Raw genomic sequence first — 14729 nt, forward strand, 5'->3', positions numbered from 1 at the left:
CTTGTCGGCATGTGTGCCTGGGACGGTCGTGGTTTGTTAACTGAGTTTGGAGACCTTCTGGAGTCTCTGGAATCGGGGAGGTCCAGGCTGAGGGAGGAGGGAGGAGAGAGCACGGGCTCACTTTGACCAGCGGGCGGCTCCTGACCTCCGGGCCTGCTCCCAGCGGGTCCTCCGCAAACCCCACAAGGGTGTGGGAGAAAGCTCAGGCCTCTTGGACAGGCATCGCTGACGCAGGAAGCTTGGTGACGGAGGTGAACCCAGGAAATGGCCCCATGCTTCTGAGATGGGCCAAGGGCTGGGCTGGGCTCCCGAGAAGCCGACTCGGAAGGGAGGCCTGTTTGTGTGCTTCTGCTGTGGGTGCCCTGGTGTCGGGGGTCAGGGTGTGCGTGGGAGAAAGAGATTCAGCGTGCGGGGTTCTGCCAGCCACTGAGCCAGGGCACGGGGACCGGCTCTGTGTCCCCATGATGCCTACGCATCCTGCTAGCTCCAAGAATCCTGTCCTCGGGAACCAGGGTGGGGTTCAGAGCGTCCTGAGACCAGCAATACCAGCAGCACCTGGGAGCGTGAATCCCGGGCCCTGACTCAGACCTCCTCAGTGCCTGCGACGTGACAAGATCCCAGGTGGCCTGCTGCACGCTGGCGTGGGAGACGCGCTGGTCTAGGGGACTGTCGTGCAGATGCGTCGCTGGGACGCTGAGGTTGCATGCCCCTTTCTCCCCCCACTATCCAATCCGAGGAGGAGTGGTGCAGGGGCGAAGTGGGCCGGGGAGCCAGCGAAACAGAGGCCCAACCCAAGCCGGGAACCAGATTTTGCCAAACCCTCACTTAGCCCCCGGCTGAGTTCCTTCCTTGCTCTCACCGGGCTCAGTCCCTTGAGAAGCCTTCCCCGTGAAAGATGTGTGTCCTTCCCTCACTGCCAAGTCCTTGACACGCAGCCCAGCCTCACCTGTGATGTCACCCAGGGCCCAAATCATTACTGGCCCAACTTTCACGAAACAGGCAGCCCCAGAGCAAAAGGCGGTGGTCTAGGCCTTCGCTAAAGACCTGGCAGCCTCGCACCCGTGCCACACCCCCTGTGAGACGCCTCCTGTGATGCGGCTCATGCCCGCAGGCCGGCCTGTGCTTCCTCACCCCCATCACGGGTCTTCAGATGTGCACAGAACTCCGTGTGCTGTCCCCATACCCGGTGGGCATTTCAGAGGAGCAATGGGGCCACGCTGATATGTCCCTTTGTGGGGGATTTTTGTCCAGGCTGTGGCACCCCTCAGTCCCCAACTCTATACAGCTTAAGGCTGCTTTCCCTACAAAACACCCACACGCACATACAATGTGGTTAAAATAAAATGCTTTTCGTAGAAATATCTCCATCAAGGAGTCATACAAGGAAGGCTCAAGAGGCAGACTGGGGTTTGTTTTTTTTACATACAGAGGCATAAATAACTGTACACGGGCCGCTAAATACAGGGTGACGTGGCAGCGCCTCCTGGTGGTCACCCAAATGGTGCGCACTCACGGAAGTTCCGGCCTTCTCACCCACGGGCCAGGCCTGGCCCTGCAGATTTAGTCTCCAAGGGACCGGGGAGGCCCATCTCTCCATCACCCCGGGAAGGGGCTCACTCAGTCCAGGCTGCTACTGGGTAGCAGGTCAAGTAAAGGGTTTGAGAGGGAAGGATATGGGGAAATAAGTTGTGAGGCTTGGGGCTATAATCTCCCTCCAATGTCCCCAGTCCTGTGACCTCAGAACATCGAGAGTTGTCTACGGTGGCAGCTTTAACTTCTCCTGTGGGTGCTTGGAGCTCTGGTATTGCTGGGCAGCCCCGCTGCCCCATCCTTTTTCACCTCATAGGGAAATACAGCACCAAAGATATCTTCATGATAGCGCTTCTGGCTCTTTAAGGGAAAACAGAGACCAAGGTGTCAGCTCTGTTGGTGCAGCCACCTCTCACTCATCAGGTCCAAGCTGGGACAAGCCCCGGGGGTCCCCCTGCTTCCCCATCACACCTACACTCATGAGCCATTTGCCTTCCCAACTGTCATGCTTAGATTATACTTGAATCTCAGACTATGTAACTCTCATGAACACCTGCTCTGGCGTGGACCACCAAAGCATCTCCCCAAGCTTTATGATGGACGCTAGAGCCTGTCCAGTGCTTGTCCCACAAGGTGCTCCAGGAAATGTGGGCTCTGAGATAAATATGGTCGGGAAATGCCGTGTACTTTCTACCAGTCTTGAAGTGCCACGATGCACAGCAGCCTGTCAGGGGCTCTGAGAGTCTTGTAGAAAAATCAACATGTTTGCCTTTGTTTAACCGAGCAACCAGACCAGGGTGTACAGTTAGGCCTTCTAACAGCCCGACCAGCTCTGACGTCCCGCCACCTCTAGGATTCCTTTGAGCCCAGACTGTTCTGAGCCTGACCCCTCTGGCCCTGGCTCCCTGGCCCATGTCCTTGACCTGCATCCCGAGCCCACACACCAGCGGCCCTACCTTAAGCTGGAAGAAATAGTCCTCCACCTGCTCCTCAGTTAGGCTCAGCGCGGTGGCCACCAGCTGCTTCAGGGTGCGGGCCACATCCCGGGCCATGCGCACGTCCCCGCAGACGTAGAGGTGGCCCTGATCCTCGTGGAGCACGTGGAGCACCTTGTCCGCCAGCTGTTGCCGTAGGATGTCTTGAACGTACACCTGAAACCAGAGGAGACGGTGGGTCCAGGTCCCCAGTGCTGGGGGCAAAGGCTGCGGTCAGGCCTGCTGGCCATGGGGGGATGAGCAGGAGGTGGGAGGGGCGGCAGGGTGAGCACCCTCCTGGCCAGGGCCTTGCACGGGGACCAGGCTCGGCATGAGGAGGTGCACGGGTGCCCTGCCTGGCCCAGGCCTGGGCTGGGGCTGGAGAGGTGAACACTGGCCACAGTCATGCCCTTGAGGAGCTGACTCTCTAGTGGGGCTCCCTGATCTGCTCTGAATTCACCGTGCTTCAAAGAGGCATCCATCAAGCCACTTACCCTGCCCAGAGCTCTGAGGCCCACCTGCCTACACCCCCCAAAAGGGAATCTCTGTCCTTGAGATCCCCCCTGTAATTCAGAGCAGGGCTCCCCAGTTACACAGAAGTCCTGGAGTCAACTGGGGGCTCTCTCCTCTTGCTCTACACAAGATGCCCAGTGACCCTGGCACTGGGCACAGAGTGCCAGGTCTAGGAGGAGCCCAATGGGCTCAGTTCACAAAGGCTGGGCCAACAGTCTTTTCCGACTCCCCAGGCTCATGGGGCAAAGTACTCCCCGGCACAGCAGAGCCGGTCCGCGGGCCGTGCTGGGAGCAGCGGCTGCCCCCAGCCGTGCTGTGTGGGAGCGCGAAGCCGACCTGGACCACCTCTCCCCACCACAGCTGTACATGCTGGGCGAGGACCTTCAGCAGGCTGGGCACTGGGGATTGGCCCACATGTGACTCTGACTTAGCCCTGAACGTCTCAGGGCCCGTCTCTTCTCCTGGAAGAGTGAGCATGATCCCTTCACAGCGCCACTCTGGTGACTGTATAATCGCCTCCGTTTTAGAGCTGAGGAGGTGAAGGCTCAGAGAAGTGAGGGGCTTGTGGGGAGCCAGGCACCCACCACAGTCTGTGTTTTTAATGCTCCACCCACTGCGCGGGCAGCTGCAGCATTTACCTTGGGCTGGTCAGGCAGGCGAGAATAGGCTGTGTGCACCTCATGCAGCACCCCCTTCCGGGTCATCTCCAACATCTCTTCCCGGTAGAGGTGGTCCTCATCTGGGCGGCGGCACCCAAACACCAGGGTCATGTGGCCACTCTGGAGACCTGTAGGACCCAGCAGGCTGCAGCTACCAGGGTGGCCACCAGAGGGCGGGCGGGCCATGCTTCAAGGCCTGCGGAGCTGCGCACCCAACTAGAATCCCATTTCATCCCCACGTTCTATCTAGTACTGTCCCTACTTTACAGATGAGGAAACTGAGGCCCAGGGCATTCACATCCTTTGACCATACAGGCTGAGGCAAACTTGGGAGAGGGGCCAGGAAACATCTGCGGGGTGGCTACAGCTTCAGTTCTACTCCCTGGCAGGTGCTGGGCACCACCTGGTACCCCCTCCGCACCCCCAAAAACCCTCCAGCTGTACCTTTGTGCTCGGCATCATGGAGCCGCTGCTGCCAGAAACTGCGGAAGGGGGCGATGCCCGTGCCAGGCCCGATGAGGATGCAAGGGTGGGAGGGGTCCTCGGGGAGGTGGAAGCCGCTGGCACTGAAGGGGACAAAAGGAAAGAGGCCCCGTCCTCAGACACCCTGGGTCGATGCACACGCAGGACAGGGGCTGGGGAGCTGGGGGTGTGGCCGGGGGCGGTAGTGTTGCGGGGTGGAGAAGACAACGAGCTAAAAGTTGATTTCCCAAGTCCTGCAGGCTGTTTCATGTCCCCTGTCCAGGCGCACCATCACCTTGCCCTGGGGTCCCTCTGAGAAAGGCTGAGCCTCATTGTACTCTGGGCCCCAACATCGCTGCCACCTCTGTCCCTGCTAGAGACTTGGCCATGCTCTACCACTGGGGGTTAGAATGGAGAGGCCCAGTGTGACCCTAGTGCCTTCTTTACGGGCCAAGGGGCCCAGAGTGGCATCTAAACCCCAGATTCCTCCCTTTCAACCCAGTACTCCCCGGGCGGGGCCAGTGGTCCCGTGATGGACACAGTGGAGGGGGTGCTTACCTTCGCACAAAGCAGGGCACCGGGTCTTGGGGCTTCAGGTTGTTGAGCCATGTGCTGCAGACGCCGTAGTGCAGGGGGCCCTGGCCGTCTGCAAGGACAGCACACACCTGATCAGCATCGTCCCTCCCACCCCTGCATGAACCTTCTCAGTGGCTCCTCCCACAATGACGCACCTCCCTGAACTGCCCGCTCAGGCACTCTGCAGGCTTTAATCAAAGGAATGTTTTTCTCCTGGTTCTGAGTTCCACCCTCTATTCGCCCAGAGCTGGCAAAAGCTGAAAGGGACTCAGAGAGTGTGCAAGGCTCTCCTTGTGCCACTGCAGAAACTGAGTCTCAGAGAGGGAAGGTGACTTGTACAAGGTCACTCGGGTAGCAGTAGAATCAGGTCACAGCTCAGCTTCCCTAACTCCTACTCCGATGCTCCTTCCAAGAGTTCCCCCAGGGACCCTGCCAGCCCATCACTCAGCTCCGATGACAGTAGCAGAAAGTGGCCCCTCAGGGTGACCACAGTCACGTCCTCGCAGTGTCTTCAGGAGTACAGCCCTTGCTGGTAGGAACCCTGGGTGATGGACAAGCTGCTGAGCCTTCCGCTCTGCTCTTGCATCTCTGTCTCCCCCAGCGGCCCCTCCTGGGCTTGTGGAAACCCCAGGTTCCCTTCCCAATGGCCCAGCATTTAAGGGGACCTTCAACCAACTCGAGAAGTCCCGCTGGTCTTCCTCTGGATGGAACCTTGTTCTCACAGGATGTGCCTGCCTCTCCTCTCCCGGTCTGAAGGTTGAGACTTGGCCTCTGCAGATGTCCTCTAGCAGAGCAAAGAGAGTCTCTGCCCAGTTTTCAGGAACTGTGTGACTGTGCTTCTCAGAGCACAAAGGGCTCTGAGGTGTGAGCCAGCTCCCCAGCTTTGCCAACCCAGGCAATGCTCAGTTATGGAGAGAGGGCAGGGGCATGCTTCATCCAGCTGGACAACGTGTGGGACCTCCCAGTGTATGTCAGCCCATCCCCCGTCCTCTGCCCTCACAGCACCCTGCACCTTCCTTCTTACCACAGAATGACAGCTGTCTATTTCTATGAGTCTCTCTTCATTGTTCCCTCTAGATGGGAAGCTCCATGAGGGCAGGGTCTACATGTGCTGTATTTACACACCCACCGTGGTGCCAGGCATAAAAGGGTATGAAATAAATCATCGCTGAATGAGTGAGTGAATGAATGAACCATCAAGGCAGAATCACCCCTGTCTTCAGGCTGGACTATCAGGAAGACTAAGAACCTCTGGGCTCCCACGAAGTACTGGGTACTTTCCACATCTGATCTCATTAAATTCTCCCAACAGGAGTTGGACAGTAGAGAGGAGTATGGCGGTTAAGAACTTGGACTCAGCAGTCAGACTACCTGGGTTTGCACCTCCATTCTCAACCTGCTACCAGGGTGACTTTGAACCTGTGGCTTAACCTCTTTGTGCCTCAGTTTCCTCACCCGTGAAAGGCACACAGCTCCCGTCTCATGTGGTTACCGATCACACATACACAGAGACGTTAGCTCAGTGCCTGGTTCATGGTAGTCTCTCCCATACCCCTCCTACCGCTGTTAACAGCTCTGGAAGGTGGGTGTCTAATGATGAGGAGACCAAAGCTCAGAGATGTTGAACAGCTGCCCAGTAAGTAGCAGACTTGGGCCGCTCCACAGCCTCTGCCCCAGCCTTACCTTGGGTGCGGTACGTGAGCACGGCCACGGTGAGGTGGATCTCCGTGGGTGTGTGGTCCCTGGAGGAGCTGATGGAGTAGTACCGGGGCTTCAGGACAGGCAGCTGGGAGAACAGGAAGCTGGCGGACACCCGCAGGGACGGGAATTCCTCCAGCACCTCCAGGAAGGTGGGGCTGTTGGTGAACTTCCACTTGTTGTAATCAGATGGCTGAAAGCCAAGGGCAATGTGAGTGTCTCAGGGCGCTTGCCCCACACGGAGGGAAGAGGCTGTCACAATCCAGCATTCATTCATCCACTCCCACGGCAAACACTTCAAAGCACCAGGTGCTGTCCACGGTGCTGAGAACACTGAGCTAGAGGGGAAAAAGTTCCCGTCCTGGAGGAGCTCAGGCCAACGAGTAGCATTTCTCTAACTTGTGTGCTTAGAACTTTGCTGTCAGCAACTTGCGGGCAGGAGTCAAACCTTTATTCTAATCTAATTTGGGGAAGGGCTTCAGAATCATACAGACCTGGGTTCAAATCTTGACCGAATGCCCTTACTGTCTGTGGGATCTTGTCCTCATTACTTAACCTTTGTGGAATGAGGATCGCATCACCTACCTCGTGGGGATGTTGTGAGAATTAAGTGAGAAAATGTGTGCCAGGTTAGTGCAATGCAGCCACAGGATAATGGCAGTGGAGGTGGCTGGAATCAAGATAATGAGCGATAATGGTGACGGTAATAATGATATTCAGTGCCTTTTGCAAAGACTTTGGTCTAGAAAGTTGCAGGTGAGTTAATGCCTTCTCTCATTCATTTATTAATTCAACTACCCATCTGTTACTATGTCCATTATCCATTCATCCACACCATCCATCCTCCAACACTTCCTAAATCCCAGGCTTGTTCCAGGTGTGGGGAATAAAAGACAGAGCGGCCCTCCTTTTCTAGCTCATTTCTGAGGAAGTGCACTTTGGTTGCATCCTGCAGACATTCAAAACAATTCAGTTCACTTGACACAACTATGTCCTAGAGATGGGGCAGGAGAGGATGCCTGACTTCCTCCCAGCCTTTGACAAATCGCACTTTGGGAAGCTGGGGTGGATTCCCCTTGGAGGTTAAAGACCGGCTCTAGGCTCAGGATGACCCCGACTCTGGGGCCCTGCTCCTGCCTCACACCCACCAGCCCCGACCTTCACCTGGCACAGGGTCTCCAGCCTCTGCCTCTCAGCCTCGTCCGTGGCCAGCTGGGCCAGCTTTCGGAGCAGCAGCTGGGTTGGCGGGGTGGTGATGTCCAGGAAATAGGTGAGAGCCTGGATGAGTGAGCAGGTGGGCAGTCGCTTGTCCCTGACCCAGTAGCTGCCTGGAGAGGGAAGAAAGGAGTCAGGATGGGAAAAAGGCCCCATTTAGGTTTCCCAAAGAGTGATGAGGCACCTGGGATAGACACCCTCTACGCTCCAGCTGCAGGGGAGAGAAGACACTGAAGTTCTGGTTCCAGGAACAGCAAAAGGGTTCATGTGCCCAACTCAAGTGCAGGAAGATGGTGCCCAGAGATGGGGCTGCCAGGAAAGGCTGGTCCACAGCCCTCCAAAGGGCACCCAAGTTGACACAATCCTGCAAAACTAACTAGGTACCAGAGTCCAGTCCCTCTCTGGACCAGACCTGAACTTTAGCAGGACACACACAGCTGAACTACGACTCACCATGACTAAATTCACCAAAGACTGATGTACACCCAGAGGCCAGTTCTTCATTTAGAGAAAAGCCCATAACTGCAGTCTCCAGGGGTGCTAGACCAAGAGGTGCTGGGTGAGCAGCACTCAGCCCAAAGTGAGGTGGCAAGTCTCAAGGAGTGCCGAGAGGCAGTATGCAGGGCGGTCACAGCATGGACACTGGAGCCAGTAGACATGGGTTCAAACTCTGGCTCCCCACTTACTAGTAGGCTGACTGAGCCCTCTGAACTTGGGTTCTGTCTCTGTGAAATGGACGTGATAATAAAACCTGTCCTGCTGAGTTTGCATGAGGACTGAATGAAACAGTACACGTATTAGGTAAAAGTATTAGCATCACATTATTTCCTCTAGACCCCAGGCCTGAGGAGCCACATCTGTCCCCCTACAGTCACAAGGATGTCTCTGTCCCCTTATCCCCGAGTTTCAGGCTCTCTCACGCTCTCCTGGACAGTGGGGAAGAATGCCAGACTTCGCTTCTCAGGCTCCTGTTGTCCAATTTTGGCCACTCTCTTTAGGGGGACACATTTTTTGGAGGTATCGTGATTGCTGAGGAAGCTAAGGCCAGGGAGCTAGTCCAAAGGGCTGGAAGGCCCGTGATTACTGATTAGTTTTCCTCTCCTAGTGCCTGTCACCCAGTGCTGTGCTCACCGCATAGGCTGAGAGCCTCGCCTTAGCACACAACGGGGACTCTGACCCCTCCCCAGGACAGCCTCATCTCTCCAGTGAGGATGGCCAGGAAGAGCCAAGCTCTCCTGGTCACCCATGGTCTGGCCCTGCCCATTGCCCACAGAAGGTGAGCATAAATGAGACCTTCGATGGGGAAGCAGTATGAAATCAGAATGCCATGAAAATGCAATATAAATTCCAAAACATAAAATTTGGGATCTGAAGAGACTTTCAGGGTGTATTAAACTACCTTCCTCTGACCTCCTGGACAAATGTCGATTAGCCCATGGGAAATGGATATTCCTCCATTCCTGCACTTGTTTGGTGCCAGGAATTGTGGTGAAGGTTGTACACGTATCTACTCATCTGTTCTGCACCACAGCCCTGCGAGGAAGGCTCTATTATCTCTATTTTAGAGACAAAGAAACAAAGCCTCGGGAGGTTAACTCCTATGCCCAAGGTCACATTGCTAGTAAGTGATGGATCAGGGACCTGCATCTTCAAAGCTCACCATTTTTATAGTTTCCACATTTCTCTATCATGTCACCAAGCAAGCTGCACATGTGTGTCTGTTGTGGGACTAAAGAGACAATGCATGTATTGATAAAATGCTGGCATCAAGTAACTACCCCCAAAATGGTGGCTGCTACTGTTATAATAATAATAATAATAATAATAATGACTATTTTTGCATATCTGCATCCTGTACTAGGTAGTGAGCTTTCTGAGGACAGACACGGAGTCTCATTCATTTTTGTAGCCCAGGGCCTGCTTGGTATATAGATGCGAGTAGTTAAAATTTTGATGGAAAAATGAATCAGTCAACCAACAAAAGTGGCCGGGTAAGCAAAGAATGAAGGGGAAAGATAGCCCAGCCTCTGGTGTTGGGCAGATAGTCCCAAAGCAGCAGCCCTTCTTGTTGGCCCGGCGGCCGGTCGAGGACTATGTACAAGGCTGCTCTGGCGTGGGCTTCAGAGGCCCACCACTCAGCAGGAAGGAGAGGGTTAGCTGCCCGTTTGCAGCACAGGTCCGGGCCCAGCCCATCAGCGGGGCTGGGGCTTGGTGGGAGGATGCTGGGGGCGGCCTCAGCTGAGGCTTTTGTGCAGAGGGCTCACCGTTCTCGCAGAGGGTCTCCAGGCGCATGGGTTGGTCGGGGGCAGGGCCATCCACCACCCGCTCCAGGATGCCTTGGACCAGGGCTGGCTGGTTGCCTGGGAAAACTCCGAGGTGCTCTCCCGGCAGGTAGCTTGGAACTTGGCTGCCCTCACAGGAGAGTTCCACCAGGAGGGTGGTACGGCTGCAGAAGGAAAAAGAAGCCTCTGGTTACGCCACCAGGATTTCCTCCAGCACTCCCTGATGGGTGGGCCAGTTTCCCCAGGAAACGTGCCCTCCTTTCATTTTCCTGCCCTGTTCCATGAACAGGGTTGTCGGCATCCCGAGGCTGGGGTGCTCAAGAGGGCTCGGGGCTGACCCGGCCTGTGGCTTCTCCGTGGGGAGAGGGTGGACAGTAATCCTCCCATGCAGCCCTCCCAAGCCCTCAAGAGCTTGACCACAGACTCCGCCTAAAGAAAGCATCGCACTGGGAGGTATGTGGGCATTGAGACAAACCTTTCCTAGTGTCTAGCACAAATCTGGTTCTTATTAGGACAGCCCACTTTTGCTAATGAATGTAAGGACAGCACAGAAAAACAAAACCTACAGAGAAACCACACTGCTGGCTGACCTGGCGGGGGAAAGGTCCTTCCCTGCCAAAACTTTTCCTGAAAGTTCTTAAGAAAGCCAAATAGTTGGAGTTTTTCTTGCCCTCCCCTTTTGGTGAAATAGTTAAGTCACAAAGGACAGGAAGTGAAGCAGGTGCCTCGTTCCCAAGCTGGAAAACTGGCCCATGGTTAATGGAGACACAATGTAAAGGTGCTGGTGGCCACAGGGGTTAACAATCAAGCTGCTCCTACCAACGCATCATAGCTAATGCCAGTGGACACTTCCCTCCTCTCCTTTATAAGACTGACTTGCTCTGGTCTTTCCTGGATTAAAATAAAATCTGTGGAACGTCACCCAAGAAGCCCTCTCCTTCGCCCTACCTGGATTTTGGACTCTGTAGATTCTGCCGCGATTTCAGCCTCATGGTGAACACATGCTTGGCGTGCATACTGCTGAGGGCTGTGGGACAGAGAGACAGAGAAGTGGCAACATGGCTCTTAAGTGTTGGTGGGGCAACCTCCACGTGCTGAGTCAATTACACCCAGACGTTACCCTGGGGTGTCTCACTGTGGTGGTGCTGGGGTTTTCCTTCCCTTCCTTGTTTCCCCACTGTGTTTCTGAATCACAATTAAAGACCCTTGGTCTGACAGAGGATGCTTGTGCCTCTGCTAGGTATTGGGAAATGCAATGTAAATGCCCCAATATGGGAATTTCTAGGACATCCCATGGCTTGGGATCCGCAGGAGGGCATAGTTGAAGCTGGGGAAATCCTAAACCTGAGGAAACGTGTAGGACCTCTGTAGTCCTGGTATGGGAAAAGAGGAAGCACAGAAGCACAGCATCCAGAGGGGCCGTTCAGAGTTCCCAGACTGTAGCCTGGAATTGTCCCTGTAAAATGTTCTTCATAATACCTGGCTGCCATTAGAGCGGGAAGGCTGGGGCCCAGATCCCAACGTGGCCGCCTGCCAGCAACTTGCTGCACCTCCCTGAACTTCAGTTTCTCTGTCTGTGCCTTTCTCACAGGATGAGTGTCAGGGATCACATAGAGCAGGTGGGCAAAGAGTCCAGCACAGTGCCTGGCACGTAGGAGCGTCCTTCTCTCTCCACTGCCCTCCCAGGGTTTCCTCCTAAACCGCCTCTCTCAGAGACGAAGCACGCCCTCAAGTCTTGCATCCCAGCAGGCTCTTGGACCCAACCAGAGAGAGACGCCTGGTAGCCCTAGGCTAGCTGCCTCTGTTGAGGGTCTTAGTGGTCTCCTTGACCCTGGGCTCAGGACTCAGAGACACCCACCCCGGCAGGAAGAGCAAACAAGCTCCGTGTGGTGCAGGGAAGCAGGTACCTTTGTTGAGGTCCAAAGGCTCTGAGTCTTGCACGAGCCGGTAGTGGTGCAGGTCCCAGGTCACATTGGCAGTGTAGAGCTTGGGGATCTGAATGTGGTGTTTGCCCCGGACATCGAACGTGTCACAGGCTGCCTGGATAAAGATGGAGCCGATTGGTGTTAATAATCATCCCTGTCATCAGCGGCACCACCACTGCTGGGGCTACCATTTTTTAAGTCCTTGCAACTGAGCTAAGAGCTTTGTGTAATGACTAAGCACACTTATCTGGTTGGGCTGTTATGAGAACCCCCAAAATGGCTGGTCCTAGCACACAGTAGCTATTGCTATTATTATGAATGTTAATAATGACAGCGTCTCGTTTTATCCGCATGCCCACACTATGACACAGGTGTGATCACTCCCATTTTCCTGATGTGGAATCGTGTGGAGGAGACGTGGGCTTGGGAACCATGTCGGACCCACTCAAGGTGGTGCTCATAAGCCCCACTGCTGGGTGAAACGCTTTGCTTCAGTGAGTTCTCTCAGTCAGTAGGGTCAAGCCACAGGTGATAAAACCTACTGAGATATCCCTGTCCCCAAGTTCTCTGTGGCTGGGACACTGAAACAAGACAAGGATGTCAGGAGGTGACCTGGATAATCAGAGGGGGAAAGATCTTAAACCACAGCTTCCCAAGGGCAGGAGGGTGTCAAGTGGAGCTCTTCCGGGGGCTGTGGGAAAGCAGCAGTGACTTGAGCCCTCAGGCCTGCGATCCCGGCCAACACCCGGGACCACGCCTATAGGACCCAGCAGGGGTCGTGCCCCCCAGGATGCCCAGCACAGGAGTCCTGGGCACGAGTGCACCGCAGCCTCCCTCCCGGTGCTGTGCGGCAGCTCCGGCTGTGAACTGACCTTGAAGGTTTGCACGGCCCAGCCGCGGAAGGCCTCCTCCTGCCCGCTGAGCTCGTCCCCTTCCCCTGCTGGGGCGAGCTGAGAAGCCCCCAGCTGGGACAACTTCTGGTCGATGTCATGAGCAAAGGCGCAGAACTGAGGGTACATGCTGGAGCCGAGGCCAAACACGGCATACCTGCCCGAGGAGGACACGCACGGAGCCTGGGTGAGCTGACCCCGCCCACAGGCCAGCCTCCGACCCTCGCGCCCCAGCTGGGCAAGGACGGCCAGTGCACACCCCCTTCCTGTCCTCCCTGGCTCCCGAGCCTCGTCTCCAACTCCCATGACCAACCCCATGCCTGGCCTGCAGAACTGTGAACGGGACTTGGTGTCCCTGCTTTGACCCACAACACCTCTGAGGACAGGCTGTCTCTGGGCCTGGACATCCCAGGAAGTTCCCACTTATACACACCCAGCTCCGTCCCTGGAACCCAGACTCTGGGAGTGGGGAAGAGATTTACCTGAACTTGTTGGTGAGTTCTTTCAGCATGAAGAGGGACTTCTTCAGTTTCTAGAAAGAGAGAGAACCACAGAGTTCTCACGACAGGATTAATAAAAGCACCACTTTCCCCTTTCCTCTGGTGGCTCATTTAAAAACTGGACATATCTGGCAGGAGAAAGTTCAAGATCCTCGCAGGGAAGTCGGTTTAGGTGGAGCCGCCTGGCTGAGACTCAGGGACAAGTTCAGCCTTAGCAACTCATGTGGGCCTGACCTTTGGTGGGGGGCGAGGACAGCCCAACCCCCAGCCCATCCAGCCCTGGCAGAGGGGGGCCTGCCTTATAGCAGGGCATCTCCAGAGGGACTCCTGATGGGACATGAGCCTCTCTTCTTGTCAGAGTGACAACTGGTCCTGTATTCTCTGAAATAACCCTGATTTCCCAGGAACTCAAGATAACTTTAGGTGGAAAATAGTGTCAAATCACATGGTAAGAAAGTATTCTTTTTTTCTTTAAATTTTTTATAGTTATTCCTGTTTCAATTATTTCATTCTTTTGTCCTGAACACTAGGGAGAAAATCTCAGACTTAATGGTGCTAATGGAGACTTAACACTTCTCTCATATTTGCTTATTACTCTTTTTAAAAAACAAAGCAAGCCATGGTTAGGCAACAGCATCCATCTAAAATTCAGTACCTGCTTGGCTTTCATTGGATTTACCTGGGACCAATTTTTGCTGGCTTTCCGTTTGTGAGAGTGATAGAAAGTTTCCTCTAAACATGAATTTTTGAATTTAAAAAGGCAGGTCAATTTACTGAAATATATTAAGCACGTCACAGGAAAGGCAGCTCACTCATACAGAGGAAATTACGAAGGAGGCAGGCCAATGGCTGACGTTAGGGCGACCCAGAGTGATCTGAGCTCTCACTCCCGAGGGCCCTCCTTAGGACACGCTGAGTCCCCAGATCCTTTCCTTGGTCCTCTTGGGCTCTACCAGACCCCAGACCCCTGGGACTCAGACCACCCACCTCTCCGTTGCCAGGGGAGTCTCCATTCCCAAACGTGCTGGTCACCACCAGCAGTAGCTGTTCCTCCTCCAGATGGCTCAGCCGGTATTCGTCCATGCAGAGAACCTGCAGGGCACCCAGGGTGGACATCAGCCCTTGCTTCCCAGGCTGGCGCCCTCCACGGCCTCCCCAGACACCCAGCGCTCCCCTCACCCTACTCAGGCCGGGAGTCCCCTTCGTCATCTCGGTCCCCTGGTGCCGGGCACAGAGGAGGTGAGGACTTGACAAATCCCTGTCTACTGAACCTCTCTGAACACAGCAGCCTCGATTCTTTGATTCTCCCACGCTAACACATCCGCAAGCCCTGGAGGGTCTGCCTCCAAAACACTGCCTGTCCCAAATCAGAGCACGTCTCACCGCTTCCATTGCTACCTTGAATTCTGAGTGTGTGGACATATTTTCCACAAAAACGGGATGAGCAGGTTACAAAAATGACAACTCCTCTGGCACCTCGGGGACCCAAATGCTTTGCCTGAAGC

General features: G+C 55.1%; 1 protein-coding gene across 1 annotated transcript in view; it reads right to left on the minus strand.

Moving 5' to 3' along the window:
• Positions 1-1596: 1596 nt before the first annotated feature.
• The window catches only part of NOS2 (nitric oxide synthase 2), a 31755-nt gene continuing 18622 nt past the window's right edge, over positions 1597-14729 (minus strand). The window contains exons 14-26 of the mRNA XM_081220545.1: positions 14212-14316; positions 13207-13256; positions 12707-12881; positions 11817-11949; positions 10858-10936; positions 9892-10073; positions 7577-7740; positions 6398-6605; positions 4697-4784; positions 4121-4242; positions 3656-3804; positions 2487-2681; positions 1597-1890 (exon numbers count right to left, since the gene is read on the minus strand). Coding sequence (XP_081076671.1) covers positions 1771-1890; positions 2487-2681; positions 3656-3804; positions 4121-4242; positions 4697-4784; positions 6398-6605; positions 7577-7740; positions 9892-10073; positions 10858-10936; positions 11817-11949; positions 12707-12881; positions 13207-13256; positions 14212-14316 — 1770 coding nt within the window. The 3' untranslated portion in view covers positions 1597-1770. The remainder of the gene's footprint in view (positions 1891-2486; positions 2682-3655; positions 3805-4120; positions 4243-4696; positions 4785-6397; positions 6606-7576; positions 7741-9891; positions 10074-10857; positions 10937-11816; positions 11950-12706; positions 12882-13206; positions 13257-14211; positions 14317-14729) is intronic.

Source organism: Mesoplodon bidens (genome assembly GCF_964165515.1).
Source record: "Mesoplodon bidens genome assembly, chromosome: 19".
NCBI classification, from domain to species: domain Eukaryota; kingdom Metazoa; phylum Chordata; class Mammalia; order Artiodactyla; family Ziphiidae; genus Mesoplodon; species Mesoplodon bidens.